Consider the following 21,745-nt stretch of genomic DNA (forward strand, 5'->3'; position numbering starts at 1 on the left):
TGCCAAAACTATAGTTTGTTAAAAAAAAATTGTGGAGTGGTAGATTTTTTTTTTTTAATGACTCCAACCTAAGTGTATGTAAACTTCTGACTTCAACTGTATCTTCAGAGCTCGTGCTGTTAGGTGACCTAAACTGGGACATGCTTAACACCCCAGCCATCCTACAATCTAAGCTTGATGCACTCAATCTCACACAAATTATCAATGAACCTACCAGGTACAACCCCATATCCGTAAACACGGGCACCTTCATAGGTATCATCCTAACCAACCTTCCCTCCAAATACACCTCTGCTGTCTTCAAACAGGATCTCAGCGATCACTGCCTCATTGCCTGCGTCCGCAATGGGTCTGCGGTCAAACGACCACCCCTCATCACTTTCAAACGCTCCCTAAAACACTTCAGCGAGCAGGCCTTTCTAATCAACCTGGCCCGGGTATCCTGGAAGGATATTGACCTCATTCCGTCAGTAGAGGATGCCTGGATATTCTTTAAAAGTGCTTTCCTCACCATCTTAAATAAGCATGCCCCATTCAAAAAATGTAGAACCAGGAACAGATATAGCCCTTGGTTCACTCCAGACCTTACTGCCCTTGACCAGCACAAAAACATCCTGTGGCGTACTGCATTAGCATCGAATAGCCCCCGCGATATGCAACTTTGCAGGGAAGTTAGGAACCAATATACACAGGCAGTTAGGAAAGCAAAGGCTAGCTTTTTCAAACAGAAATTTGCATCCTGTAGCACAAACTCCAAAAAGTTCTGGGACACTGTAAAGTCCATGGAGAATAAGAGCACCTCCTCCCAGCTGCCCACTCCACTGAGGCTAGGAAACACTATCACCACCGATAAATCCGCGATAATTTAGAATTTCAATAAGCATTTTTCTACGGCTGTCCATGCTTTCCACCTGGCTACCCCTACCACAGCCCTGCACCCCCCACAGCAACTTGCCCAAGCCTCCCCCATTTCTCCTTCACCCAAATCCAGATGCTGATGTTCTGAAAGAGCGGCAAAATCTGGACCCCTACAAATCAGCCGGGCTAGACAATCTGGACCCTCTCTTTCTAAAATGATCTGCCGAAATTGTTGCAACCCCTATTACTAGCCTGTTCAACCTCTCTTTCGTATCGTCTGAGATCCCCAAAGATTGGAAAGCTGCCGCGGTCATCCCCCTCTTCCAAGCGGGAGACACTCTAGACCCAAACTGCTATATCTATCCTACCCTGCCTTTCTAAGGTCTTCGAAAGCCAAGTTAACAAACAGATCACCGGCCATTTCGAATCCCACCGTACCTTCTCCGCCATGCAATCTGGTTTCCGAGCTGGTCATGGGTGCACCTTAGCCACGCTCAAGGTCCTAAACGATATCATAACCTCCAACGATCAGAGACAATACTGTGCAGCTGTATTCATAGACCTGGCCAAGGCTTTCGACTCTGTCAATCACCACATTCTTATCAGCAGACTCAACAGCCTTGGTTTCTCAAATGACTGCCTCGCCTGGTTCACCAACTACTTCTCAGACAGAGTTCAGTGTGTCAAATCGCAGGGACTGTTGTCCGGACCTCTGGCAGTCTCTATGGAGGTGCCACGGGGTTCAACCCTCGGGCCGACTCTGTTCTCTGTATACATCAATGATGTCGCTCTTGCTGCTGGTGATTCTCTGATCCACCTTTACGCAGACGACACCATTCTGTATACTTCTGGCCCTTCTTTGGACACTGTGTTAACTAACCTCCAGACGAGCTTCAATGCCATACAACTTTCCTTCCGTGGCCTCCAACTGCTCTTAAATGCAAGTATCTGGTTAGACTGTTTTCAGAAGAACTGCAACCAAAGACTGTTGTAACCAGAGAAGAATAATCTTTGCTGTTATCATACAATAACAAGTATGACACACACAGGCACACAGTCTGTCATTGGAAGGAATCAGACTTTAATTATGATCCATTTGAAAAAAGGTTTTACAAAAAGTAACATTCAAATTTTACACTTTCTTTTTAAAAAAACAATTAAAATAAGCTTTTGATACAACAAAATCATTTATCTAAAGAAAATGGCTTCTATAAACAATGTGAATAGAAGATAATATACAGGTAAGTGGACGCTAAGACATGCACATACTGACAGGAAAGATTACAATAACATTTAGAAATAATAATGGCATGATTGTTTCCTTTACAATGAGTAGCAAACTAGCAAGAGAGTGGGAACATTATAGAATTAGAATGAGTAGAACTGAATATTGCGATTCAGATTCTACCCTTCACCCAAATGTGTGCATTGGATTGGTAGAAAAATGTCCGGAGGAAGTTTCCACCATAATCCACTCCATTTAAATCCATGCGGGTGAGTGAACGAGTACACACTTCAGGAGAAGGGTAGAAAATTGGACTGCACTAAATGTCTTGCAGTGAGTGCGTGCTCCGGCGGCCATATTTAATGTACCATTTGAAATGTTCAATGTACTGGTCAGTGAACCTCAACTGTTCCAGAAATGCAAAAATGGCAAGTTCAAAATGTTGTCACCATTTTGGGTGGGCAATTGAGAAATCAAGTCGATTTTCAGACCTGTGTCCTTTAACTCATTTTAATTCCATGGGTAGAAACCGATCTGAGATGCTTCCTTCTGACAAGTCCCAAACTAAGCTAGTCATAGAAACAGAGTATAAAATGTGACTATACAACAAAAAGTTTTTTTTAAATAAAAACAAATTAAAAAACGAGTTAACTGAAGACACATTTGACTTGAGTAAGCACTGCAAGTGTGCTCGTGTTGGCTAGAGTGATGACCCAAACATTCTGCTGTGGGTCAAAGTTTCCTTCAGGCACAGATCTAGGATCAGCTTACCCTCTCTAAATCCTAACCTCAAACATTAAGGGGGTAAACGCTAAACTGACCCTAGATCAGCATGTATGGCCAACTTTTATCACCAAATCAATCCAACCGCTAATAATGCTTCACCTGAAACCACAGGGCATGTCACATGACACAAGCTTTAATAGCATGAGGTCATATCACTTTCATGAGGTACAGGGCTGGAAAAAAATCTACATGGAAATAAGTGTCCACACAGACATACCTTTATTGGTTAGCAACGTTTCAATCAACCCAAACATGAATTGATCAGAACGTTGTTAACCAATAAAAGGTATGTGTTGGAGAATCAGTGTGCAAGCCCAACTCTAATACTACAAAGGTCTGACATTATGCAGATATTGGTTGTTATAAACTCTGTCATAGTGTTCTATAATAAAAATGTTTAAAAAAAAGTGTTATATCATGGCTATGACAGTGTTCACAAGGTCTTAAAAGGGTGTTATGCTTGTCGCTTCAGGTGAAGAGTTAATACACAGACACCCACACTCTGGAGAAAGCGACTGATGATTCAATATAATCAATTATTCAATCAATCGCTCTAGAGAGAGGGCTACTACACTTTTCCTATTCCCTGCATCCTAACACAATTACATGATCTGCAAAAGCTTAAAAAACACATGCATCTCCAGCATTTTATACAACAGTATAATACAAAATAAGGCATTTCGTAGTGAGTATTCATGTTTGCGAGAGTGTGTGTGTCTGTGTGTGTACATAGTGACAACATTGAATGTAATTTGTTTGCCTGCCTATAAAAAGACTGCAAATAACAAACATAAAGTCATGATAACTCTTACTTAAAATATATATATATATATTTGTCATATATATTTACGTATATATATTCATATATAAAAAAACAATAAAAAACAAAAAACAAAGGGGGGGAGAAAAAAGCCCACACGGTCCCTGTTTATTGGCCAGTCTATAAGCCACGCCCTCATTCCATAACCTCCCCGGGCGCCACGGTGACCAGCTGCAGAGGGATCTCCTGATTGCCTAGGAGGTCGTGGCCGCCAGCAGCTGATTGAAGGATGAGGGTGGTTCCGTCTGCTGTGATGATGGTGTCGCTGGGGGGCGGAGACGATGAGGAGGAAGCCACACCCTTTTTGTTCTGGTGAGTCTTTATATGTTTGGCCAGATGGTCGCTACGCATGAACCTCTTTGAACACTGTGCACACACAAACTTCTTCTCTCCTGGAAAGAGAAAGAGAAATTGAGAAAAAGAGGTAGAGAGTGATGAAAGAATAAGTGTGGTGAGGGTTAAGCTTGTGTTATGTAGTGAAGATGGTGTTAGTGTGCATTCCTACCCGTGTGTGTCCGTCTGTGTCTCTGTAGCTCGTCACTCCTGGTAAACCGCTTGCCACAGAACATCCAGTTGCAGACGAAGGGCCGTTCTCCGCTGTGCCATCTGAGGTGAGCCCTGAGGTGAGAAGTCTTACCGTACACCTTCCCACAGCCCACGATGTGACAGATATGCTGCTTCTTCTTACCTAGACTCGACCCTCTGGGGAAGGGGTGACGAGAGAGAGGGTTGGGGTCACACACAAAGTCAACTTCATGCAGTCATTGGAATTTCAATTGTCGTGGTTGAAACTAACCCTACTGTGTATAGAACCCGGTTCAACCACATTAAACCACTGAGCTAAAGCCTAGGATCCAGCCTTTTTATATACATTTGTGTGTTAATATATTGTGTGTGTGTCTTTCCAACCCACCTCCCTCCAGCCTCTTTACAGTTGGGACAGGTGCAGGCGACTCTCCTCAGCCTCTTGCCCTCCCCGGTGGACATGTCCATGTCTTCGTCATCCATCTGGACACGCAGGTTGTTAAGGTCACTGGGGTTGAGGGTGGAGTCACCACTCAGCTGCCACTCTTCAGAGTCTGGCTCCTCCTTTATCTGGATGTCTGTGGGGAGAGAGAGTTAGAATTTGTGAGTGAGTGAGAGAGAGAAAGAAATAGAAAGATGGAGTTTGTGTGTGTATACGTATGCATGTTCCTACCTGCAGGACTGCCGGCCTCCTCTCCCTGTGTGTATTGAATCCCTGGCTGTCCTATAGAGTTGACTGTAACAGTCTGGAGGTTAGGCAGGGTGATGGATCCTCCCTGACCCATAGAGAGGCCCTGGACTGGGGCTAGAGTCAGCTGCTGGCCCCCCTGGGCCTGGGGGAGCTGGAGGCCCTGCAGAGACTGGACCCCTTGGACCTGAGAGAGAGAGAGCGCGTTAGAAAGAGTTACACACATGTATGATCCCACACACCTACATACGGTAGTGAAACAGATAAACACACACCCACATAACCTACCTGGAAGGTCTGCCACTGTATCTGTCCTGAAGCAGTGACTGTCTGGGCCTGGATGAGGAAGGTTCCAGGGTTGACGAGCTGGACACTCTGGAGCGTCTGCCCAGACTGGGATAGATCCTGTCCCTGGGCTCCCTGGTTGTCCCCCGACAGCTGTAGGATGGGCTGGGAGAAGGACGCGGCATTAGAGGTGGACACCTGGATGAAACAGACTTAATTCAGTCATGGTATTTTTTTCAGCCATGCTCTTAGAACAGTGTCCCGAGGAGGACCTACAGCAACGTACATAGTAATATGATATGACCTGATGAAGACAAGTTAAACAAGACTAGTAACTTTTTTCCTGTATCATGGCTCACCGTAATATGACTGTTATATGTGGTATAGGGCGCTGGGAATGAAGCCGAGGGAATTATGTCATATGACTGACCTGTATTTGCTGCAGGTGGTTGTGGGAGTTGTAGTTCTCTGAGGATGGGTCTGAAACCCCGGCAGACACGGCAGTAGCTTGGGTCAGAACCCCCGTCCCGTCGATGGTCTCAGGCAGCTGGGATGATGAGGTTGTTGGCACATAGAGGTCTGGGTTACCGTTAGCTTCACTAACTAGGGTCGCTAGCTGTTTGGCTCCACCTTCCTGCCCCTCCAGCGCCTGGCTGCCCATGATCAGCTGACCATCGGTCGTCGTTGCTATGGGAACCGTCTGAGCGCCGGCAAGCCCTAGTGATTCGAGGTCTATGCTGTTGATAGGGAGGAAAGTTATGTTACCCCCCGACAGCCCCATGGGAACCGCGCCGCTATAGGTCGTGCCTCCGGCCAATGACACGCCCTGAATCTGCTGCATATGCCCAGCCTGCGTTAGGAGGTCAGAGGTTGTCGTTGTGGCAACGCTGATTCCAATATTGCCGTGGCTACCGTCCTGGATGAGCTGGATTTGGCCCGAGCCATCGTCCAATCCCTGCGCAGAGAAGCCTGCCAGAGTTCCATCTGAGTTGTGGATCTGAGGGATGACATAGAAGAGAGAGTTCAGCATTTGTGTGTAGAAAATATTATGTGTAAGGGCTAACATGATAATCGACCTGGTAATGAACATTCCGCTAACAGAGGTGTGCATGTGTGTGAGTGTACTTGCAGATATGTGCATGTATATACGCACACACTACATGGCCAAAGGTATGTGGACACCTGCTTGTCGAACATCTCATTCCAAAATCATGGGCATTAATATGGAGTGGGTCCCCCCCTTTGCTGCTACAACAGCCTCCACTCTTCTGGGAAGGATTTATACTAGATGTTGGAACTTTGCTGCAGTTTTAGCCATAAGAGCATTAGTGAGTCCGGGCACTGATGTTAGGCGATTAGGCCAGGCTCTCAGTCGGCGTTCCAATTCACCCCAAAGGTGTTCGATGGGGTTGAGGTCAGGGCTCTGTGCAGGCCAGACAAGTTCTTCCACACAAATCTCGACAAACTATTTCTGCATGGACCTCACTTTGTGCACGGGGGCATTGTCATGCTGAAACAGGAAAGGGCCTTCCACAAACTGTTGCCACAAAGCTGGAAGCACAGAATCGCCTAGAATGTCATCATATGCTGCAGCGTTGATTTCCCTTCACTGGAACTAAGGGGCCTAGCCCGAACCATGAAAAACAGCCCCAGATTATTATTCCTCCTCCAAACGTTACAGCTGGCACTATGCTTTTGGGCAGGTAGTGCTCTCCTGGCATCAGTCAAACCCAGATTCGTCCGTCGGACTGCCAGATGGTGAAGCGTGATTCATCACTCCAGAGAACGTGTTTCTACTGCTCCAAGGTCCAATGGCAACGAGCTTTACACCACTCCAGCTGACGCTTTGTATTGTGATCTTAGGCTTGTGTGCAGCTGCTCGGCCATGGAAACCCATTTCACGAAGCTCCCGACGAACAGATCTTGTTGCTTCCAAAGTTAGTTTGGAACTCGGTAGTGAGTGTTGCAACCGAGGACAGACAATTTTTACAGTTGACTGGGGCAACTCTAGCAGGGCAGAAATTTGACAAACTGACTTGTTGGAAAGATGGCATCCTATGACGGTGCCACGTTGAAAGTCACTGAGCTCTTCACTACAGACCATTCTACTGACAATGTTTGTCTATGGAGAATGCATGGCCGTGTGCTCGATTTTATACACCTGTCAGCAACGGGTGTGGCTGAAATAGCCAAATTCACTAATTTGAAGGGATGTCCACATACACTACATGGCCAAAAGTATCTGCATGTGTGTGTGTGTGTGTGTACAGTACACTACCTGGTATTGTATGCTGGACACTCCGTTGGCTGAGCCGTCGTTTCCAGATGCTGTGACGTAGATGGGCTGACTGTCCATGTTCCCGATAGGGAGAACATACTGGCCGTTAGAGGTCATCATGCCAGAGTTAGGAATGTGGACGACTCCCTGCTGCGCATCCTTCCCTGTAGAGACCGGGGTTAACAACTCCCAACGGTCTGAACCTGTTAGCTGGATGGCGGTCATGTCTGTGGTCTGACAGAGAGAAGACACACACACACATTCATAAATTATTATTCACATTCACTGTTGAGGAATTAAAAAAGTTGATCTAGTTACAGATATGTAGAAGGCATTGGTCATAAGTCTTATGCTGTTGCATTGTAGTTCACAAAGAATATGAAGCAAAATATTGATTTGGAAATTACATTTCTGTACTATCTGAGACGAGAGCTGGAGGTACAGAGACTGATACCAGGGTGTAGGCTCCACACTGTGAATAGGGCAAAATGACATGCAGTATGGTTTGATATCACAATACAGTGTCAGTAGACAAGACAATTATTGTGGATCTTGTTAAAATATATATCCTATATTATAGGTCTCTACTAGTAATAATACAGTAGTATCAAGACATTTCACTTACTAAGGCAAAAATGTCACAACATGAGAAATCAACCATGAACCTAAATATTTCTGAATCTATACAGACTTTGGCTATACAGACTTTGGCTTAGCTAGGTGGTTTGATAAGAAAGGATCTACACTTCCTCAATCATGTAACGCACCTACCCAATTCAGCACAGTATATTCTGACAGGAGAGTTTTGTCAAGAGCCCTAAACATTAACATGCATCGCCTGCGGTACGTTTTTGGAAACATAACGTTCTGTACAGTATCTTTCATATCAGGAAGACTTTTTATTTATGGTTTTGAACAAAATGGTTAAATTACTACACACATTTTATAGGATTAGTGTTCCCACACGGCCATTTCTCCATGTTACATCGCTTGTTTACAAAGACAGAATTAGCGAGCTCCGAACGCTAATTAGCGAGTTCCGAACACTTGTGTATGCATAACTGGGGATGAAGTGTAGTTCATCAACTGGAGGCACACAGTTTGTCGATCTGTGCAAAACTGCTACAGTTAGTATTTATTTATTTTAAAGATATCTTTCATATCAGCGGGAAATTAAGGCGGATATCAGCATATGTTTTTTAAAACCACTTTGAAAGCAATGTTTGGCGTTTCTAAATGTTAAAACACAGCTTCGGAATTGTGGAGCCAAATGTGGGCGAAAGTAACAGCTGAACAGCCTACATAGGGAGAAGGGTTTTCGAGAGCTAGTCACCACAACTAGACAAATCATCGAAGACTCCCTGCTATCATCCAACGAATACAGCTAGTATGGCTAGACAAAATACGTAATCGCTACAACATGGGCGTGGGGGGAGATATTTTGTAGTCCGGTGCAGACTCCCACATTCTCTGTTCGGTTTCCCCACTCACCCCTCCTTTCCCCCACTGTACCCCTCTAGCCCCAGGTAGACGAGCTAAATATCGGCGACCTGACCAAGTGACGGGCTGTGTCCTACCCACTATGGGCGGGTTCTAGAGGGGTAAAGTGGGTGGCCGTTATAGCGGGGAACACAGCAGCGGAAGTATACTAGCTTTACACCCCCTGCAACATTTAAAACGTGTGAACTTCTAGCTAGCTAAAAACATCACACAGTAGTAGCTCGGAGGAGTCGAAATACGAGATAGAATATGTTGGGGTACCTGGTTTTCCGAGGCTCCGCCGTGCTGTAGGAATTCGCTTTGACTGCCTTCCACGTCCGCGGTAGCCATTTCCTCTTGTTTCAAATGTTGCTCTGGCGCTAGCATGGAGAGAAAGGAAAATTTAGCAAAACACTACATTTCTCTCATGTTTCTGCTCCTAAAAGGCTGCAAAGAGACAACAAACTTCAGTCGATGAAGAATAAACGGCAAACCTTAACTTTGCGACAAGGTTTCAAGGCTGATTTCGACACAGATTGAATGTTTACTTTTGTTAACTAGCTAACTACCTAGCATAGATCTCCTGCAAAAGATTAAAAGACGCCTGCCTTGCTATCGGTTGTAACGTACAAACTCACCGGTTGGTTGATGGGTTAAATGTTATGTACCAGTCATATCGTGGATGGTAATAATCGAAAGATTATCTGATCAACTAAACTCCGAACATGATTATCTTTTATCAAAGGCGGGCTTGTGTTGATCGGTGAATTCGGGTCGATTTTTTTCTATTTTGATTGACAGTGAGGGAAACACAAAAAGGGGGGGGCGCTAGCAACGTAACAGGAAGTCCCGCCGTTCTTCTCAAAATTGATTGGTTAACTCTAGGGTTTGGTGAGACTTCTATGGCCAAGCAATATGTCCGTCATTTTTATGGGATATCTGTTTCCTGTTTGTTTTTAGACAAGAACCTCATATCTGGGAATCTATGGTTGAAATTGAAGAGTAGGGAGTGTTGGGAAAATGGCAAATGTAATTGCAGCAATATTTATTTTCATATTAATGTATCAGCATATTCACCTTGTTACACTACTAGCTGGCTAACATTGCAACCAAGCTCTGTTATATTTAAGTGCGGTGATCGTGAACATCTTGGCTACATTGTTCTGTGAGGCTGCCAGCAAGACGTTGCTCATTGCCTCTGCTTTTTTGTAAGGAACTGCTTCAGTTATGCTGAAAATGTTCAAGTGTACGTGCTGGGAAATAGTAATTGCAACATGGAGTATTTGTTGCATGAACCAAGACGCAGACTAGTATGCACAGAACATGTCACTGTGCATGTCATTTATTTTGCAGTATCAGCATGTTCCCCCAGCCTGTTACAAGCATCCCCATCAAAATACACACACTCCGCCAGCACATACACTATTGTTCAACACGCACATGAACACCCATCAATTAAGACACATTTGAACACAAACGGAATCTGTTGTCTTGTTTTATTGAGTGTATTGTTGATCCATTTTGTGGTTGCAGTACATGCGTTTCCATGAAAATAGTTGTCAGGCCTGGGCCCAGTTGCATAAAACGTATAATTTCCCCTTGCCTAAGGGAATTGGAGTGTTACATAGAGTCCTTCGAACAATTTCCTTAGGTAAGGGCATACTTAAATGGGGTTTATGGTAGTTTGAAGGCATGTACTGTATGGCAGATATTGTCTGGGTACCATGGAGACAACCCGATTCACTGACCTTCTCAGAGATTGCGTTTTTTGGGAGGAAGATTAAACTAGAACTTCTACATTCAATACAGGATAAAGAAATGGATTCAGAAGATAAAACATTTATTTTAGTAACTTTTTTCTCAACTTCTATTAATTTCTAGCACGTCAAGCTAATTTAAGAGTAGGTAGCTTATTTGCCAGCTAGCTGTGTAGCCATGGATTGTGCACCTTCCATTGTTAAGCTAAGTAGCAAGCTAGCTAGTTTATGTTTTCCTTTTGTAACGAAAGCAATATTCATCTCCACAAATATGAATGTGGCCAGGGGTGTCAGAAGACTGATTTATATCTTCCTCTTATTCACAATGTGGCTGCAATGTCTGGTGGGCAAAGATATTGATTTAATATAATAGTGTATGGGTAGGTGCGATAATCAGGGTCCCAAGCTAAAAGTCACGTAGGTGGTTTCTGGTCAGGCACGGTCAGAGATGCCTACTTTACTTAAAATAATACTAATGGTCCCTCCATGTTTCTGATCAGTCCTGACTAGGGCCCAGAGTTTTTCCTGACAAAATATCCTGACCAGAAAACACTTTAGGACATGGTCAGGACCTCAACGGTTACAGTGTGCACTGGATTTTCATCCTACCATGCATAGAATGAATCAATCATTCTAATTCTATCTTCCTATTCATAATACCAGGGAGAGGGGAGAAAAATCAGCAGACACTGTGGCCCTCGAGGACAAATTGAGACGGGACACAAGAACCCTGTGTTATTGTACTGGTCGCATTGGTCCCATCACTTCTTCGCCGCCTTGGGTGCATTGGGTGTGTTGAATTTGAAAAATATAATGTCTCCGTCCTCCACGATGTAGGTCCTGCCCAGCTGCCTGTACTTCCCAGCAGCCTATTGGACAAATCAAACCAGAAAAACTTTATACAAAGTAATTTAGCAAGTTAAGTTAATGTCACAAGTACAGTGAAATGCCTTTCTTGCTAACTCTAAACCCAACAATGCAGTGATCAATATCAATGTAGTACTAAAAAATAAGGTAGAACACACAAATAAAAATAAATACACAAGAAAGTAAGAAGCTATATACAGGGTTAGTTCCAATACCATACTTACAATGTGCAGGGAAATTGGAGCGATACAGGTAAATATGTATATGGGTAAGGTGACTAGGCATCAGGATGTATGATAGAGTAGCAGCAGCGTAAATTAATATTATATTTGAGTGTGTATAGAGTCAGTATAAAAATATGTGTGAATGTTGTGTGCTGGAATGTCCTGTGAGTGTGCATAGGAATAAATACAAGGGCGTCTACTTCACGACTACGCATGTGTGTGGACCATTAAGTGCTTAGTGACTTGGAACTTGAAGCTCTCAACCCGCTCCACTGCAGCCCTGTCGATGTGGATCACACACACCCATGACAGTAAATCTCTCAGCCTCAGACAAGTACACACACACACCTTGACAGCATTCTCGGTGCCCTCTTCTTTGAAGTCCTGGAACTTCATGACTTCTGCCATGATGAAACCTTTCTCAAAGTCAGTGTGGATCTTCCCTGCCGCCTGGGGCGCCTTGCTGCCTTTCTGTAAGACAGAGAGGAGTAATAGATAAAGCTTTGATAGTCACACCCACACCTCATTGTGGGAGAGAGATAACCAAACTGTGTGTCTCTTACCCTGACAGTCCACGCTCTAACCTCGTCTGGTCCCGCTGTGAAGAAATATTCCAACTGCAGAGCTGCATAGCCCGTCTTAATGATCTTAGTCAGTACACTGAAATTTACACACATGTACAGTTATTAAGTTAACCGCTTGCAATATCATAAAATGTGTTCATTGTGTGTTTGATCTGTCCGTGTGTGTACCTCTGAGTCTTCGCCTCCTCACAGTATTTGTCCTTCTCCTCGTCGGTCATGTCCTGTAGTTTGGCCTCAAGACCTCCACTCACTGGTATGACCATAGCTCCTGGGTCATGGGCATCGACCCACTCCTTAATCTTAATTAGCCTGGGAGAGAATGTATATTTAAGAGAAAACAATCCTATGTATTTACATTGAGAAAAGATCCTCTACATTAGAAAAACAAAGTTGATTTTTGATTGAAGTTGCTCTTTAATAAACCAAACATTATCAGGGTTTTTTGCGCATACAAAACTGTCAGTGTTTATTCTGCACAAAATGCCACAATCACAAAATAAACCCCCGCTGAAAGCAAAGTTCAGACCCTCAAAAAGTAGCAGTTCAGCTCCTCAGATAATGGTTGCCAGGCATCACAACCCAAATAACGTAAGATTTAGAAAGCAGAAAATAAGGAATTAAAGAGAACCCACTGACCACTTGTTCTTTTTCCTGATGTAGTCCTTCTCTGAGAGGTTGACCAGGTAGATCATGGGCTTGGACGTGAGGAACAGGTATTTGTTCAGCACATCGATCTGCATAAACACACACACACTGGGTTAGATGTGTGTGCTGGTATACACGCCCATGCAACTAATGGTACTCTGCTCCCTCTCTTTTGTGAGCACACACACATAGTCGTACCTCCTTCTCGTTCCAGTCATTGTAGAAGCGGACATGTTTCTTCTCCTCCGAAATCCAGTTCTTTACCTTCAACATGATGTCCTGAGTGAGGGATGAGGGAAGAAGGGAATGAAAGGAGAGAACATGAGTAAACAAATGCTGAATTTTGATTTTATCTGTGGCCCCTTCTCCCTAGACACGCCTGTGGGTCTCAAACAATCTATGAGAGGGCATGGAAAAGTGTTTCAAGCGCTTGAATCAAGCCCACATACACAACTTCAGACCTCAGTCTCAGACCCAATAGGGCACTCATCAACCACCCCACACACACTCTACTCACGTATTCAGGTTTGAGTTTCTTGTCTCCTCCTCTGACAGCGGTCTTCTCCAACTTATCTATGATTGGTCCAAGAGACTCCTCATCCTTCAGCCGTAGCTCCTCATGGATTATCTCAATGTCCCTCACTGGGTCCACATTACCCTCCACATGGATGATGTCCTCATCCTCAAACGCACCTACACACACAGAAACACACATTTATGTCCAGGTTACGCAATGGTGCTAGACTTCACAAAGCTGCTAAAATAGGAATGGAGTATACTGTTGTTGTTCATGCACATCTGAACTGTGCTAGCATCGAGTAGGTTTGAGTGCCCCATTGATTAGAAGGGAAGCATCCAATGCTTGCGGATTTAATGCGAAATGTACACCAGGATTACAGTGTGTGTTTGGGTGTATGTGTGTGCGTTTCTGCGAGTGTGTGTTAAACTCACGTGTCATGTGGAAGATGCCGTCGCAGGCACTAATGTGAGACAGGAAGGCGTTGCCCAGTCCTTGTCCAGCGTGAGCTCCTTTCACCAGCCCAGCTATGTCCACCACATTCAGAAACGCTGGGACTTTACTGTCCAATGAGACAGAGAAGTTACACACACGCAAACTTGATGTACAGAGCATTTACTCATACACACATTTCCAAGGCTTGTGGAAGGTGCAGAAGTAGTTGTAACGTTCTACATGAATGGGCACTCTGCTCACAAACACAACCCTACCTGAGGGGCTTGTGGAAGGTGCAGAGGTAGTCATAGCGTTCGTCAGGGATGGGTACTCTGCTCTCGTTGGGGTCGATGGTGCAGAAGGGAAAATTCTCTGCTGCGGCCTGGCTCTTGGTCAGCACATTGAAGAATGTTGACTTCCTGTAGACAAAAATTACGAGACAAAGTTTGTCACTATTCTACAGCCCAAAACATCTGCATGGTAAGGTCTACTGAACAACAAAAGCAAATACATTTGTCTAATTTGCACTGTAGTGACATGCAGCCACCACAGTTGCTGGAAAGCCAGAACAGCACAGGTTGGGTTGGCCCTTGGGTTGCAAAGGGCCGGAAACTTTCCTGTAAATTTCCAGAATTTTTCCGGAAATTGTCCATGGGAAGTTAAGCCTGGGAATTTTGAGAATTTTAACTACATCATCTCCACCCCTCAACCAGTATTCTACAAGAGCACAGACACAAGGGACAACAGACCCACCGATCTCTACATTGCAGATGAGCTAAAGGCAGTCAATGACCTTGGACCACAGAAGGTATTTGCACTGGTGACAGACAATGCTGCGAACATGAAGGCTGCTTGGTCTAAAGTGGAGGAGTCCTACCCTCACATCACACCCATTAGCTGTGCTGCTCATGCATTGAATCTGCTCCTCAAGAACATCATGGCACTGAAAACAATGGATCCACTCTACAAGAGAGCCAAGGAAATTATTAGGTATGTGAAGGGTCATCAGGTTAAAGCAGCAATCTACCTCGCCAAGAAAAGTGAGAAGAATAAGAGCACCACATTGAAGCTGCCCAGCAACACCCGTTGAGGGTGGTGTTGTCATCATGTTTGACAGTCTCCTAGAGGGGAAGGAGTCTCTCCAAGAAATGGCCACATCACAGTCTGCCTATATGGACAGCCCCATCAAGAGGATACTCCTGGATGATGTATTTTGGGAGAGAGTGGTAAGCAGCCTGAAACTCCTGAAACCTATAGCAGTAGCCATTCCACGGATTGAGGGAGACGATGCCATCCTGTCTGATGTTCAGACTCTGCTTGCAGATGTAAGAGAAGAAATCCATACTGCCCTGCCCACTTCACTGTTGCTCCAAGCAGAGGAAACTGCAGATCTGAAATACATCAAAAAGCATGAAGACTTCTGCCAAGTATGCTGGCAAGAGCATCCTGTCTGGTGCAGAGATGAACAACGCCTATGGTGTCATCACTACCGTTTCTCACCACCTTGGCATGGATGAGAGCAAGGTTATTGGCAGTCTGGCGAAGTACACTTTCAAGCAAGGGCTTTGGGATGGAGATACAATATGGCAGTCGTGTCAACATTTCTCATCAGCCACCTGGTGGAAAGGACTTTGTGGATCTGAGGCTCTTTCCCCTGTTGCCGCCATCATCCTCCAAATCCCACCAACATCAGCCACCTCAGAGTGCAAATGGTCCTTGTTTTGGAACACACACACCAAATCAGCTGGGCTAGATAATCTGGACCGTCTCTTTCTCAAATCATCCGCCGCAATTGTTGCAAACCCTATTACTAGCCTGTTCAACTTCTCTTTCGTATCGTCTGAGATCCCCAAAGATTGGAAAGCTGCCGCGGTCATCCCCCTCTTCAAAGGGGGAGACACCCTAGACCCAAACTGTTACAGACCTATATCTATCCTACCCTGCCTTTCTAAGGTCTTCGAAAGCCAAGTTAACAAACAGATCACCGACCATTTCGAATCCCATCGTACCTTCTCCGCTACGCAATCTGGTTTCCGAGCTGGTCATGGGTGCACCTCAGCCATGCTCAAGGTCGTAAACAATATCATAACCGCCATCGATAAAAGACAATACTGTGCAGCTGTATTCATCAACCTGGCCAAGGCTTTCGACTCGGTCAATCACCACATTCTTATCAGCAGACTCAACAGCCTTGGTTTCTCAAATGACTGCCTCGCCTGGTTCACCAACTACTTCTCAGACAGAGTTCAGTGTGTCAAATCGGAGGGCCTGTTGTCCGGACCTCTGGCAGTCTGAGGGTGCCACAGGGTTCAAATCTTGGGCCGACTCTTCTCTGTATACATCAATGATGTCGCTCTCGCTGCTGGTGATTCTCTGATCCACCTCTACGCAGACGACACCATTTTGTATACTTCTGGCCCTTCTTTGGACACTGTTAACTAACCTCCAGACGAGCTTCAATGCCATACAACTCTCCTTCCGTGGCCTCCAACTGCTCCTAAATGCAAGTAAAACTAAATGCATGCTCTTCAACCGATCGCTGCCCACACCTGCCCGCACGTCCAGCATCACTACTCTGGACGGTTCTGACTTAAGTATTTGTAGTTGTCCACATATTCTAGGTGTCTGGTTAGACTGTAAATTCTCCTTCCAGACTCACATTAAGCATCTCCGATCCAAAATAAAATCTAGAAATCGGCTTCCTATTTCGCAACAAAGCATCTTTCACTCATGCTGCCAAACATACCCTCGTAAAACTGACTATCCTACCGATCCTTGACTTCGGCGATGTCATTTACAAAATAGCCTCCAACACTCAACTCAGCAAATTGGATGCAGTCTATCACAGTGCCATCCGTTTTGTCACCAAAGCCCCATATACTACCCACCACTGCGACCTGTATGCTCTCGTTGGCTGGCCCTCGCTTCAGGTTCGTCGCCAAACCCACTGGCTCCAGTATCATCTGTAAGTCTTTGCTGGGTAAAGCCACGCCTTATCTCAGCTCATTGGTCACCATAGCATCACCCACCTGTAGCATGCGCTCCAGCAGGTATATTTCACTGGTTACCCCTAAAGCCAATTCCTCCTTCGGCCGCCTTTCCTTCCAGTTCTCTGCTGCCAATGACTGGAACGAACTGCAAAAATCACTGAAGCTGGAGACTCATATCTCCCTCACTAGCTTTAAGCACCAGCTGTCAGAGCAACTCTCAGATCACTGCACCTGTACATAGCCCATCCAACTACCTCATCCCCATACTGTTATTTATTTTGCTCCTTTGCACCCCAGTATCTCTACTTGCACATTCATCTTCAGCACATCTATCACTCCAGTGTTTAAATTGCTAAATAGTAATTATTTTGCCACTATGGCCTATTTATTGCCTTACCTCCTTACTTAATTTGCACACACTGTATATAGACTTTTCTATTGTGGTATTGACTGTACGTTTGTTTATTCCATGTGTAACTCTGTGTTGTTGTTCGTGTCGCACTGCTTTGCTTTATCTTGGCCAGGTCGCAGTAAATTGTTCTCAACTGGCCTACCTGGTTAAATAAAAGGAAAAAAATTAAAAGCACGCAACAGGCCAACAGACCAATACAAGGGTTGAAAAATTGGTGGCCATCCAGGCAAATTTGAGGCTTTTTGAGCCTGACAACGAGCCAACCTCAACAAGGTTGGAAAGTGACAGTGAAGATGAGGCCTCAGAGTCTGATGCTCAATAGGTGGACATTGAGGAGGTCCAGGGAGAAGACATGGAAGCCTGAGAGGAAGACGACCAAAGCTTTAGTTTCTAGACTATCATTTTACAGATGCATGTTGAAAATGGTTTTGGGAGATGCGATGGATCATTGGGGATAATTCAATATTCCCTTTCTTTTGTTGTTCAGTGAAATCATCCCATGTGAAGTCAACTCAATTAATTAAAGTTCAATTCATAACTAAATAGTTATTTTTTTATTTCTATTGGAAGGATTTTATCATTTGCAATTATGTCTACTTATGATAAGGTAAAACGTTTATGTTTCTGTCTCCATATGATATGGTAAATATATCCAATGCAAAAAACATCTACATTTAAATGGTATTAATATTAATTTGCATACATTTCCATTAATTCCCCTACTTAGTCCCCTCATGTATTTCCTGTTCACCCACGACTGCGTGGCCAAACACGACTCCAACACCATCATTAAGTTTGCTGACGACACAACAGTGGTAGGCCTGATCACCGACAACGGCCTATAGGGAGGAGGTCAGAGAACTGGCAGTGTGGTGCCAGGACAACAAACTCTCCCCAAATGTGAGCAAGACAAAGGAGCTGATCGTGGACTACAGGAAAAGGTGGGCGGGTTGAGAGTTAAGTTCCTTGGTGGCCACATCACCAACGAACTACCATGGTCCAAACATACCAAGACAGTCGTGAAGAGGGCACCACAAAACCTTTTCCCCCTCAGGAGACTGAAAAGATTTGTCATGGGTCCCCAGATCCTCACAAGGTTCTACAGCTGCACCATCGAGAGTATCCTGACCGGTTGCATCACCGCCTGATATGGCAACTGCTCGGCATCTGACAGTAAGGTGCTACAGAGGGTAGTATGAATGCCCAGTACATCTCTGGGGCCAAGCTTCCTGCCATCCAGGACCTATATAATAGGCGGGGTCAGGGGAAAGCACAGAAAATTGGCAGAGACTCCAGTCACCCAAGTTATAGACTGTTTTTTTGCTACCGCACGGCAAGCGGTACCGGAGTGCCAAGTCAAGGACCAAAAGGCTCCTCAACAGCTACTCGCTGTTTGTTTGTTACCTATGCATAGTCACTTTGCCCCAACCGACATGTACAGATTACCTCAACTAGCCTGTACCCCCGCACACTGACTCGGTGCCCCCTGTATATAGCCGGTGTCCCCTGTATGTAGCCTCGTTATTGTAATTCTTATTGTGTTACTTTTATTATAACTTTTTTTTTTGTCTACTTGGTAAATATTTTCTTCTTGAACTGCACTGTTGGTTAAGGGCTTGTAAGTAAGTAGTTCACTGTAAAGTCTACACTTGTTGTATTCGGCACATGTGGCAAATATAGTTTGATTTGTATATTCCCACAGAAAGTCTCCATCTCTGAATATTCCCCAAAATGTGCAATCCTAGTTGGCCCTATAGTGTGAATCATGATAATGATTCTCCAACGCCCTACCTTTACAACTATTGGAAACTAAATTGTAGTCATGTCCATACCCAACATTCGGCAATCCCACAATCCCAATCTTCAAAGAAGTCCCGAAACGTCCAATCAGCGGTGGTTGTTTTGGTCCTTCTCCCTTCTTTGGAGGCATCTGCAACAAAACATTTAGAAATAGAATTAAACACTTCATGCTCTTGAACCAAACAACTAAATTATGGGACATGCTTAATATCAACATTACATTTTTACATGGCTGACAACTCTATCAGACTCAGCTCTCACACCCCAGGGGTCAATTTCGGAAACCGTGTGCATATTGTTCCCTTTTACTCCGACAACGACATGTCACTAGTTTTTGTACGGACTACAATGGTTTACTACACTACCAAGGCTGGGTTGGCAATGCCACACAGTTGCCGTGAATTAGACCCCATCGTGTGTAGTTGCGTCTGGAATACTTCTGGCAAAGAATACAGACAGCAATCTATACCCTGCGATGACTTGTCACATAGCTACCTAGCTAACAGTCATTTATCTCGGATAACTTCCCGGTTACATATCGCTGGCTCAACGCCTACTAGCTACTCAATTTGACACAAACGACAACCTAATTTGAAAAGACAGACGTGCCAGTTGGCACAGCTAACCAACTGCATAGCTAGAAGACAGCTAACTAGCAAACAGGCTAAAACACATGTGGAGAAGCTAGCTAGCTAGTCAGGAACGGTCCCATTCATTCTGCTTGTCAGCATGCTACCTAGCCAACTAGCTAGCCATGTCAAGTAACGTTATTGTTTATTAAAATAAAACGAAACATATCGTAAGGACGAAACATAACCAAATAAATATGTCTTTAGCGAGCTATATGTTCATATCACCTTGATTTCGGTCTATTTTTGGTCGGCTATCTACGAAACTAGATTTGGTTGGAATTTGTTCACACTGCTCCACATCCAGCGAAACTAGAAAAGGGTCGTCACTAGTTACCACAGCCACGAAGTCATAACCCCTCCTAATTCTTCAATTAATTTCCTTAAAATGGGATTTTCAACCTAACCTTTGCACTAACCTTATCAATGTGGTTAACCTTATGCCTAAACTTAAATTAAGACCAAAAATACATTTTTTGTTTTCATTATTTTTTTTACAATATGGCCATTTTGACTTTGTGGCTGTGCTATATAGTGAAACCCTAGAAAAGAGACAGCATATCGGAAGTGTTTTGTGTCTCAGCATTCTCATTGGACGAAACCCTAACACGTAAAACGAAAAATGGAGAGAAACGTCTGCACGTTTGCAGTATGACGTAATTGATTCAACATCGATCAGCCCGCGCGGTGGCGGTAATGCAATGTAATATTGGATGCTAATCTCCGTTAAACCCCAACGAAGAAGAAGATCAGCCCGAGTGGTTTCCACCATTGACACCTAAACGAGGCCAGATATACCTAATCTATTTCACTTGCTTTGGCAACGTAAACATGTTTCCCATGCCAATAAAGCCCTTTGAATTGAATTGATCCTTTTGAGGAGATGGGGAAATGGAGTGAATGGCGCTAGCTCAGAAACACAACATTCGCTTAGCAACCGCTAGACGTAGCATGACAACGTGAACGCGATTGGTCAACAGTCTGCTGGGTGGGGCATTAAACGTTCCCCCATTAATTGACCAATGGCATTCCTATCTTTTCCTTTCTCTGATATTAAATTAAATTCTAAAGGCTTTATTGGCATAGGAAACAAATGTTTACATTGCCAAAGCAATGGTGCTGAAAGTAGGCAAATTCGAGTGGGCATAATTCATCTACTTCATCTAATTCATCTTCACCTCTACAGGATCGGTGCGACCCCCGCGGGACGGTTGAGCTAACATAGGCTAATGCGATTAGCATGAGATTGTAAGTAACAAGAACATTTTCCAGGACATAGACATATCTGATATTGGCAGAAAGATTACATTCTTGTTAATCTAACTGCACTGTCCAATTTACAGTAGTTATTACAGTGAAATAATACCAAGCTATTGTTTGAGGAGAGTGCACAGTTATGAACTTGAAAATGTATTAATAAACCAAATTTGGCACATTTGGGCAGTCTTGATACAACATTTTGAACAGAAATGCAATGCTTAATGCAGAAATGCAATGCTTAATTCGATCAGTCTAAAACGGCGAAACTGCATATACACTGCTGCCATCTACTGGCCAGAATCTAAATTGCACCTGGGCTGGACTAATACATTTTGGCCTTTCTCTTGCATTTCAAAGATGATGGTACAAAACAAACGCATGTTTTTTTCTTTGTATTATCTTTTACCAGATCTAATGTGTTATATTATCGTACATTTTTTTCACATTTCCACAAACTTCTAAGTGCTTCTGTAACAGTATAACTTTAAACCGTCCCCTCGCCCCGACACGGGCGCGAACCAGGGACCCTCTGCACACATCAACAACAGTCACCCACGAAGCGTCGTTACCCATCGCTCCACAAAAGCCGCGGCCCTTGCAGAGCAAGGTGCAACAATACTTCTAGGTTTCAGAGCAAGTGACGTAACTGATTGAAACGCTAGTAGCGCGTACCCGCTAACT

General features: G+C 44.3%; 2 protein-coding genes across 3 annotated transcripts; both read right to left on the reverse strand.

Annotated features, from left to right (window-relative positions):
- Positions 1 to 1,917: 1,917 nt before the first annotated feature.
- LOC129840211 (transcription factor Sp3-like) lies at positions 1,918 to 9,331 on the reverse strand. 2 transcript variants are annotated; one of them, XM_055907882.1, is made up of 8 exons: positions 9,227 to 9,331; positions 7,466 to 7,699; positions 5,618 to 6,184; positions 5,191 to 5,352; positions 4,888 to 5,089; positions 4,603 to 4,792; positions 4,195 to 4,391; positions 1,918 to 4,081 (listed from the first exon to the last, which is right to left on the reverse strand). In XM_055907882.1, the coding sequence occupies exons 1-8, from the start codon at positions 9,329 to 9,331 to the stop codon at positions 3,825 to 3,827; spliced, it is 1,914 nt and encodes a 637-aa protein (XP_055763857.1). In that variant the 3' UTR covers positions 1,918 to 3,824. The 2 variants fall into 2 exon arrangements, with proteins under 2 accessions (XP_055763857.1, XP_055763856.1); XM_055907881.1 differs by having other exon boundaries at positions 5,191 to 5,385.
- A 1,092-nt stretch (positions 9,332 to 10,423) lies between these two features.
- LOC129840212 (obg-like ATPase 1) lies at positions 10,424 to 20,142 on the reverse strand. The gene is made up of 11 exons (XM_055907883.1): positions 20,033 to 20,142; positions 19,208 to 19,305; positions 14,249 to 14,392; positions 13,973 to 14,100; positions 13,539 to 13,714; positions 13,220 to 13,300; positions 13,013 to 13,110; positions 12,545 to 12,685; positions 12,356 to 12,452; positions 12,141 to 12,263; positions 10,424 to 11,570 (listed from the first exon to the last, which is right to left on the reverse strand). The coding sequence occupies exons 2-11, from the start codon at positions 19,303 to 19,305 to the stop codon at positions 11,463 to 11,465; spliced, it is 1,194 nt and encodes a 397-aa protein (XP_055763858.1). The 5' UTR covers positions 20,033 to 20,142; the 3' UTR covers positions 10,424 to 11,462.
- Positions 20,143 to 21,745: the final 1,603 nt, after the last annotated feature.

The sequence above is a fragment of the Salvelinus fontinalis genome, chromosome 41 (assembly GCF_029448725.1).
Source record: "Salvelinus fontinalis isolate EN_2023a chromosome 41, ASM2944872v1, whole genome shotgun sequence".
In the NCBI taxonomy this organism is placed as follows: domain Eukaryota; kingdom Metazoa; phylum Chordata; class Actinopteri; order Salmoniformes; family Salmonidae; genus Salvelinus; species Salvelinus fontinalis.

Excerpts from the sequence above, each read along its gene's own strand:
- LOC129840211 (XM_055907881.1), bottom strand. The coding sequence starts at position 9,331 with ATGCTAGCGCCAGAGCAACATTTGAAACAAGAGGAAATGGCTACCGCG. Across the intron at positions 6,185-7,465 it reads TGTCCAGCATACAATACCAG|ATCCACAACTCAGATGGAAC; the intron begins GTAGTGTACTGT and ends GTCATCCCTCAG. Across the intron at positions 5,090-5,190 it reads TACAGTGGCAGACCTTCCAG|GTCCAAGGGGTCCAGTCTCT; the intron begins GTAGGTTATGTG and ends TCTCTCTCTCAG.
- LOC129840212 (XM_055907883.1), bottom strand. The coding sequence starts at position 19,305 with ATGCCTCCAAAGAAGGGAGAAGGACCAAAACAACCACCGCTGATTGGA. Across the intron at positions 14,101-14,248 it reads ACCTTCCACAAGCCCCTCAG|TAAAGTCCCAGCGTTTCTGA; the intron begins GTAGGGTTGTGT and ends CTCATTGGACAG. Across the intron at positions 12,686-13,012 it reads ATCAGGAAAAAGAACAAGTG|GCTAATTAAGATTAAGGAGT; the intron begins GTCAGTGGGTTC and ends ATTCTCTCCCAG.